At 41.2% G+C, this 8,892-nt stretch overlaps 1 protein-coding gene and 1 long non-coding RNA gene across 3 annotated transcripts; one reads left to right on the top strand and one right to left on the bottom strand.

The window, feature by feature from the left end:
- Nucleotides 1–377: 377 nt before the first annotated feature.
- Nucleotides 378–4,322, bottom strand: LOC148677899 (uncharacterized). Of its 2 annotated transcripts, XM_088627958.1 has the most exons (5): nt 4,133–4,322; nt 2,040–2,178; nt 1,838–1,951; nt 1,686–1,730; nt 378–1,136 (listed from the first exon to the last, which is right to left on the bottom strand). In XM_088627958.1, the coding sequence occupies exons 1-5, from the start codon at nt 4,183–4,185 to the stop codon at nt 669–671; spliced, it is 819 nt and encodes a 272-aa protein (XP_088484084.1). In that variant the 5' UTR covers nt 4,186–4,322; the 3' UTR covers nt 378–668. The 2 variants fall into 2 exon arrangements, with proteins under 2 accessions (XP_088484084.1, XP_088484093.1); XM_088627967.1 differs by lacking the exon at nt 1,686–1,730.
- A 21-nt stretch (nt 4,323–4,343) lies between these two features.
- LOC148677898 (uncharacterized) lies at nt 4,344–7,920 on the top strand. Its single transcript, XR_015935746.1, has 3 exons — nt 4,344–4,492; nt 7,117–7,203; nt 7,687–7,920. It is a non-coding gene; the product is annotated as an uncharacterized LOC148677898 (long non-coding RNA).
- The last annotated feature ends 972 nt before the right edge of the window (nt 7,921–8,892 follow it).

Genomic DNA, 8,892 nt, shown 5'->3' with positions numbered 1-8,892 from the left:
GGGTCGGAACCACCGCCTCCCCCCGGCCGGTCGGTCCGGTGCCTCAGGGTCCCAAAGCCCCAAGACGGCGCATCCCTCGCTTTAGGTGTGTGCAAGTGTGTATTGGTTTGGAAGGGGACCATGTCTGCTGCGGGGTTGAGTGCACTCTATTATAACCCTAGGAAATCGGGCTGTTACGGCGGCGCGGGGAGTCTGTTGCGGGCCGCGAGATCCTGGGGTGTGAGCGGCGCCAGCCGCGGCCGGGTGGTCGAGTGGTTGTCCGGCCAGGCTGCTTATACGCTGCACAAGTCGTGTCTCCAAAACAGCAGGGGTGCAAGCACACACACACACTAACTGCGTAAAGTCTCACGGAAAGAATTCGCAGGACAAACACCAGGTGAAATGTGAACCGCTTTATTTCAACAGGGGGTTTTCAAACACAGAAACAGCGCAGCAGCACTTTTTACACAAGTTACAGACTCCAGTTTGCAAGTATGTGAAATGTGATCCGCTTTATTTCAACAGGGGGTTTTCAAACACTGAAACAACGCAGCAGCACTTTTTACACAAGTTACAGACTCCAGTTTGCAAGTATATGAAATGTGAACCGCTTTATTTCAACAGGGGGTTTTCAAACACTGAAACAACGCAGCACACATGCATTACCGGCTCCTGTTTCCATTCAACAATTAAATGTTGGTGCGGAAAATTAGTTCGGTACGCGTAACCACCACCCCCACATTGCTGAGAAACTTTGAGGCATCTGAAAAAGCATTCATAACCCCCTTCCGCTCCCCGTGTCTAAAGCCATGCGAACCACACTGGGCGATCCGATCTAGCAGGGCAAAAAAATTTGCCTGCGTAATTAGCGGGATGGTGTTACCACAGGTTCTGTGCAAAACACGCTGTATTTTGGAATACACACTGTAGAACCCCCCAGGCTTCCTTTTCTGATCTGAAAACATCAGATCTGTAATAATTTCACTCAAGTTCTCGACATACACATCTATCTCTTTAACAAATTTAAGGACATTAGCATTAGACTCTTTGTTTTGCATATCAAGCTTTGTAGAGAGAAGTGTGTAAAGCACTCTTAGTAAGAATTCAGACGTATACATTCGAAATTCTTCATTCTTCGGTCGATGGCACACCCGGGTCTGTAAAACAGAGTGAAATCTGTATTCACATTTTACATAGATCTTTTTTTTGCGTCTGTAAAAATAAGAATAGTGTTTCTTTTGCAACTCATCAAAAGTCACGTCTACTAATTTTTCATCCAGCTGTTCAAGGGTGGCCTGTACATGCTCGTATGGGGAGCGGTCCTCAATTATATTTTTTAGCAACTGTTTTATGCACCGCTCAGTGTCATTTGTAATGGTGTACGAACCCAGACACCGGGCGGTGTACAGAACAGCCGATAAAATTCGGGCTAAACTGAGAGACTTATAAATTTCTAAAGCGGCAAACGTCACGTCTTCACACCCATCTGCGTAGCCGCCAGACAGGCATGTGTGACCCCGCTGCCCGGGGTGGTCAATCAAACAGGCCGGGCAGTCATCAACCAGGACCCCCTTTAAACAGTGTTTGACGATGCAATAAACTACTGCTTTCACAATCTGGGGCATAACATCGGGCTCATTAGGGACAGGGGCATCAGCTTTATTAACATTTGGGCGAACACACAAGCATAGACACGAGACATTCACTTGTGTCGGTAGGCTGAAGATTGACCCGTCCACATCCTCTTTATTCTATTAAAGGAAAAAGAAAGGAAGGCTTAACAAAATAGACATGCTTTGCACCTAAAATATCGAGCATTTAACGCACTTTTGAGCTAAGGTTTTTCGTTAATATTTACCATTTGTAGCGTGGTATCATCGCTAGCACCCGGCTGTTCTTCAACATCTGGTACCCCAGCTGAACTCACACCCCCGCCGCTGTCACAGGGCGCAGAGGGTGGGGTCGGGTTTTGCTAAAAAGAAGACCAAGTATTAAAATGACATACGCTAAGCACAGATACAACAATTCCACGATCAGAAAAAAATATTTTAGCCGCCTACCTCTTCACTTTGTAGAGTAGCGGACCCCGTTGTTTCTCCACACAAAGAAGCAGCTCTGCGGTGTCTGACAGCTCCAAGCACGCACTGCGGCCCTGTCAGGTCGGAGCGTTTAAGAATATGCGCCAATGGTGTAACACGCCTACATAACACAAGACATTTTTCAATTGGTTGTGATGACCCCCCTGATTTATCGAGAGCGAAAAGTATTCACATATCAGTTTATAAGTTTTAAAGTATTAACACACAACGCAAACACAAATGATGTGTTTCACCTGAAAATAAATTTTAAACATGCGGGGTTGGTCTTAAAGTTTTTAAAATAACGTAATAAGACACAGTTTATTTTTAATAACATATTCGCGACAGCTTTTTCGAAAGTTTGAGATAAATTTTCACACAGCGCCAGCATAAAAGTCTTTAAGGTATTAACAGGCAACAAATGATGGGGTGTTGTTCTTCAGACTTTAACGGATTGGTCCTAAAGTTTTAAAATTGTTTCCCTGTAGAGATAATTTGTGATGATATTGGAGACGGGCGGTGTGTGTTGGGGGATTAGTAAAAGGCTCTGGAATGCAGAGTGGGGGGTGGGGGGCTAAAATTGACACCAGGGAAAGTTTACAAACATTTTAAATTCATGTAAAGTTTTCTAATTTACAAGCACCACATGTATTTCACGCAAAAATGTTCTTAACAGCGCAGCGCGAAAAAATAAAACCTCAAAACGTCAAACTTGGTTTGTGAACACGTCCCTATAAAGAACAGATACATTTTCTTATAACGTTAATAAAAAACAATTTGCTTGATAATATTCTTAGCGGTCTGTTGGTGAATCAAACAAAGACACCGCGGCACATTTTCACCACGTTTTAACAGCTAAGAAATGTAGACACCGTTGTGTCTTAAAATAATATAGATTTTAACATTATAACGATCTATATTCGCTTATCAGTTTATAAGTTTTAAACGTTAAAAGTATTAACACACAACGCAAACACAAATGATGTGTTTGCCCAGAAAAGAAATTTTAAACACGCAGGGTTGGTCTTAAAGTTTTAAAATAACGTAATAAGACACAGTTTATTTTTAATAACACATTCGCGACAGCTTTTTCGAAAGTTTGAGATAAATTTCCACACAGCGCAAGCATAAAAGTCTTTAAGGTATTAACAGACAACAAATGATGGGGTGTTGTTCTTCAGACTTTAACGGATTGGTCTTAAAGTTTTAAAATCACGTAGTAGAGATAATTTGAGATGTTATTGGAGACGGGGGGTGTGTGGGGGGTTAGTTAAAGGCTCTGGTATGCAGAGTGGGGGGGGAGAGGGGGGAACCCAGGGAAAGTTTACAAACATTTTAAATTCATGTAAAGTTTTCTAATTTACAAGCACCACATGTATTTCACGCAAAAATGTTCTTAACAGCGCAGCGTGAAAAAATAAAACCTCAAAACGTCAAGCTTGGTTTGTGAACATGTCCCTATAAAGAACAGATACATAATAAAAAACATTTTGCTTGATAATATTCTTAGCGGTCTGTTGGTGAATCAAACAAAGACACCACGGCACATTTTCGCCACGTTTTAACAGCTATGAAATTTTAGACACCGTTGTATGCCTTAAAATAATATAGATTTTAACATTATAACGGTCTAAAACGTTTTCTAAAATGTTTCTTAAAATAATTTCTACAGACCAGTACGTGCAGTCCCAACGATACCTAAGATTAATGGTTTTATGGGGGGCCATGTGTGTTTCTTAGAAGAGAATGTTTATCGGATTGAGTATAAGGACCAGCGGTTTAACAGGCGACGTTTTGGCTGGATTCCAATTCCTACAGTCTCACGTTATCACCTAACTCGTCAGAATGGATCACGCCGATCAATTACAACAGTCTGAAGATAGTCTATTTACAGACTTAACACTGTTTGACTTGAGAGACGAAGACAAGGATTCCACGAATTTCAGCGGTATGTATATCTGGCTTATTGTGAGACAATTACAACGTCACGGTGCATGTCTCGTGTTAGCTATAGTTACAAAACGTTGTATAATATTTGTATACTAGGCAATATTGAATGATTATAATGGAATTACCGGGGAGTGGTGCCGTAATGTGGTCGTGACTGTGTGTATCCATTCATTTCCATTAGCCCCGAAAACCACAGCTGTAAAAAGACCAGTTACGGCGCAGCACAACACTGGTGAGTAATTACGACAATGTTTTGAATAACGCTTTACGACCATGTGAGTCTTAAAGACACAGGGGTATATACTCCACACCAAAACTCGTATGTGTCTATTCCGCAGACGCGGGCGAAGGGACAAGTCACTACACATTTAAAAAAACTCGTTTGGGGTTTGCATTACCAACCCAAAACCTTGTGGAGACACATGCAGATGTTCACGTCATACCAGACGGTGCGGGGGATATTATCAGATCGCCTGAGAGAAGAGGTCGGTATTATATACAGATGCAGCCATTCAAAATGGGTGAGGTATTTCACGGCATACCGCGACACGCCCACCGGGGTATCACGCGGTATCACGTGTGTCACGTGACTAGATATCCGGCGTCGCCTTGTAAAACCGCCAGGGGGAGCTTAACCTCTCATGTACAGCATTCGAGCCTTTAATTTTGAACTGTGTATTACAGCATGTTAATCATCAGTCATTCAAATGTTGGTATATTTTATGAAAGCAAGATTGCTCAGTTGGACAAAAGTACACAACCTACCTTTATCAGAAATATTTATGCATCAAAGCCTTTACTGAAGATATTACTAATAGTATTAATAATGGATGACTTTGGACAAGCTGTATACTCAAAGTATAATTTCTTTAGCACATTTGTACAAGCACGTGGAATCTGTCCAAGCCATACTTTGTCAGGCATTTTGTTTTACTTCAACGGGGCATAAAAACTTCCTTGCTTTTAACAGGGCGTTTCATAATTTCTAGCTACGAGAATGATTTAAAATGCGACACCTATCATTCAACTAGAGCTTAAAATATCACAAGGAAAAATACACACCGGTATTCCATTTCTCCCTAAACATTGTAAGCTTCGAAGTCTTTAACTAACGTGATACCGGATACGTCAACAAGCATACTTTTAGAATTTGATTAAAAGGGAATATAATATGGAATCGCGTATCTCAAGAATTTAATAACGGTATGATTATATCCGTGTACTGCGGCAGAACTGTGTAGGGCTGTTTCGCCTACCTGATCACGCGAGCTGTCTTGTAGCCTACTGGTCTAGGTGCGTGACTACCAACTGGCAGGTTGTGTGTTCGAATCCAGCTGGTGCTGGACTTTTCATTTTTATTTATTTATTTTTTAATCGCGTAACATAAACATATTACCGTATGCAAACTCTACTGTATACAGTATGTATATGTATATTTAATGTCTTAACTGTGCCCGTTTAATTGAATTAAAAAAAAATATTTAACACGAACATTAAGCTGTTTACATCTTCCGCCTGAGAACAGTCACCCGTTGCTACCCAACGCAGAATGGTGATTGGCTGACACTATCTGACACCCCTCTGATTGGAGAAAAAAGACGTGCTGGTGTGCTATACAAGGAAGAGGATTTCTTTCTATTCAAAACTATTCATGTTTATGTTAAGATTTCCCTTCAGTGGTAAAATTAGATATGAATATTCAATACTTAAACGGGCACAGTTAAGACATTAAATATACATATACATATTGTATACAGTACAGTTTGCATACGGTAATATGTTTATGTTACGCGATTAAAAAATAAATAAATAAAACTGGAAGGTCCAGCACCACCATTATGTTTATATGGTTGTTTTTGTTGGTTGGTTGTTATTATGGTTATTAATAATAGTTGAAATCTGAGCCTAAATAAAAAGAAAAAGCAAGTGATTAGGTTTATGAGCAATCTAATTACTTATTCGTTTAAAAAGCTATATAAAATAAAGTTTATTATTAATTTGCTGGACAGAGCGGTGAACATTATTATGCATAAGACAAAGATAACGATCCTGATCAGTTTAGAAATCTGTGTACGCTGTAAGGTTTTTACTTCTTAAACTTTTAAAATACACGTTTTGAATAGAAAGAAATCCTCTTCCTGGTATAGCAAACCAGCACGTCTTTTTTCTCCAATCAGAGGGGTGTCAGATGGTGTCAGCCAATCACCATTCTGCGTTGGGTAGCAACGGGTGACTGTTCTCAGGCGGAAGATGTAAACAGCTTAATGTTCGTGTTAAATATTTTTTTTTAATTCAATTAAACGGGCACAGTTAAGACATTAAATATACATATACATACTGTATACAGTACAGTTTGCATACGGTAATATGTTTATGTTACGCGATTAAAAAATAAATAAATAAAAATGAAAAGTCCAGCACCAGCTGGATTCAAACACACAACCTGCCAGTTGGTAGTCACGCACCTAGACCAGTAGGCTACAAGACAGCTCACTCGATCAGGCAGGCGAAACAGCCCTACATAGCTCTGCCGCAGTACACGGATATAATCATACCGTTATTAAATTCTTTAGATACGCGATTCCATATTATATTCCCTTTTAATCAAATTCTAAAAGTATGCTTGTTGACTCCGGTATCACGTTAGTTAAAGACTTCGAAGCTTACAATGTTTAGGGAGAAATGGAATACTGGTGTGTATTTTTTTCTTTAAAGTACTAAGACCAGCTATATACTGTATGTTTACGTTCCAAAATTAATATCCTTTATGGCCTTCACACGCGTTACAGTATGCTCCTATTCTTTTTATGCTCAGCTACTAAGATTTCCCTTCAGTGGTAAAATTCAATATCTACAACGGGCACAGTAAAGACGTTTACAGTAAGTCTTTCTACGACAGACCAACGGACCACGAGTGCCCCTGTCGGTCAACCAATCACGCACCGCGGTATCGCGTGTCATCTTACCTGCGGTACGTGTCTGTACCGCTCACTTTGAATGGCTGCATCTGTAAAACATTCTTTTAGCATGGCCATTTAAACGTGTCTATAATAAAAATCCCCACCGTTTTTCTATTTTTTCACTAATGGTATTTTCCCACTCCTTGCAGACCCCGGACCTTCAAAAAATAAACTGCAACGAGCCAACAAGTTAACTGGGGCAACGAGCTCAAAACGTCTGAAATCAACAAGCAAAGGTTAATATAATTTAAGCGTGGTCAAGATGTGTTATGATCCACTTACGGTAAACGTTACTTCTTTTGTTAGGATGTTAATTCGCTGAAAGATCCTACTTCGCGTAGTTTTCTGTTTGGGAGTGTTAAAAAACCTTATTTTAAAACTGCTTAGCTTTTAAAGTTTAAAGCGACTGGTCTGTGCGAGGGTCTACAGGCCGTTAGCACGCCGCTTGACCCAGTAGCGCCACCACAGCCGTCAAGGAAACTGGTGTAACAACATGTCCGGGTAACTTGTTCCATTCACCCGCAGCCCTTTGTGTAAGGATGCGCCACATGTGTGGCGTTTTTATCATAGTTATCGTAGTTTTCTGACTTTGACAGTTTAGATTTCATTGATTGTTGTGTTGAAAAGTCTTTTATTTTTATCACAGTGTAGTTTTCAGATTTTGAGATGTGGAGCATTGGCGTGGTAATAAAAATTATTTTTCTTATTTTTTCACACAGCAGCTGTATCGACGCGCGGCGAAACAAATGTGGCGGAAACGTCGGACCCCAAGGTGGTGACTGCATCGGAGACGGCTGTTAAGACGCTGACCAAAGCCAGACGTGTGAAGCCTGCGGAGCAAAATAATAACGCGCCTAAAGACTTGGTGTTGGGTGATGTGCTAGATTCAGTGCGCGGTATTACACAGTCACTATCAACGGCGATCACTAATGAGGTGGCCAAAAAACGAGCTTTAGAGCATCTAAGAGCGGTTTTAGCCGGTCTGCAGACCTTGTTTCCAAAACAGATCCAGGTTTTTACCGCTAACCTCTTAGATATAATTTCTACAGAAGATGCCGCTCTAAACTCAGGATTTCAGACCATGATGATGATATTTCATGCTTCATTGGTGCAAATCCCTGGTGATAAATGACTAAACATGCGGTCTAAAAAGTGCTTAAAAGACCGACCGCTTGCCAACCGCAAGCTTTTGTACATAAATAAAATAATTAAACTGGCAAAAGCATGTTTGTTGCGTTGTCAAAGATTCAGAGAGAGACATCAGATTTCCCAAGGGTCGCCCGAGCCACGCAATGAAAATGCAGTGGTAGAAAATAACTTAAGGCCCGAGGTTGTTGTAGCAGAACAGGATGGCGGTAACCCAGAACCGGTTGTACTGAACGATCTGAATCAGGTTGGTGGCGGTGCCGGGGCGAATAGAGACCCCATAGTTTTCCTGGAGCGTATACGTAGTTATAACAGGTCTTATAATAATTTTAGAGCAACAGAGCACCATGAAGAATTTCGTTTTGTTAATCTCGACAGAATAACCTCGTATGTACAGGCTATAGACGCTGTGCATGGTGCAGTCCAGAGAATATTGGATGAACTTTCTCCAAACATCGGGGCGAATGATTTTGTACAGCTGCGTTTGACTGAGGGTGGTTTTAACAAACCCTTGTTCTCACGCAGGAGACACCCCGGAGAATTAAATGCTGCCGATTTTTTAAGCCACATCTCGAACTTCTTACAAAGCCACACAGAGGTTCTCACCGATGACAGCCTCCGCTTAGTGGTGACGATAGTTAGGAATATGCAGGGGGTTGCCCGCCGAAGATTTAAATCCGTTCTGTACAGCCGGGTAATTGCGCAGAAAAAAGCGCACCTTATCGACTTACATTACACGGGCGGTTTCGCCGGGAGTGTGTACGGTTTGTTGAATGAGG

The sequence above is a fragment of the Lepisosteus platostomus genome, chromosome 1, assembly GCF_059453375.1.
Source record: "Lepisosteus platostomus isolate fLepPlt1 chromosome 1, fLepPlt1.hap1, whole genome shotgun sequence".
Classification (NCBI taxonomy): Eukaryota; Metazoa; Chordata; class Actinopteri; order Semionotiformes; family Lepisosteidae; genus Lepisosteus; species Lepisosteus platostomus.
Note: the sequence above shows the minus strand (reverse complement) of the source record. Positions and strands in the feature narration are given on the sequence as shown.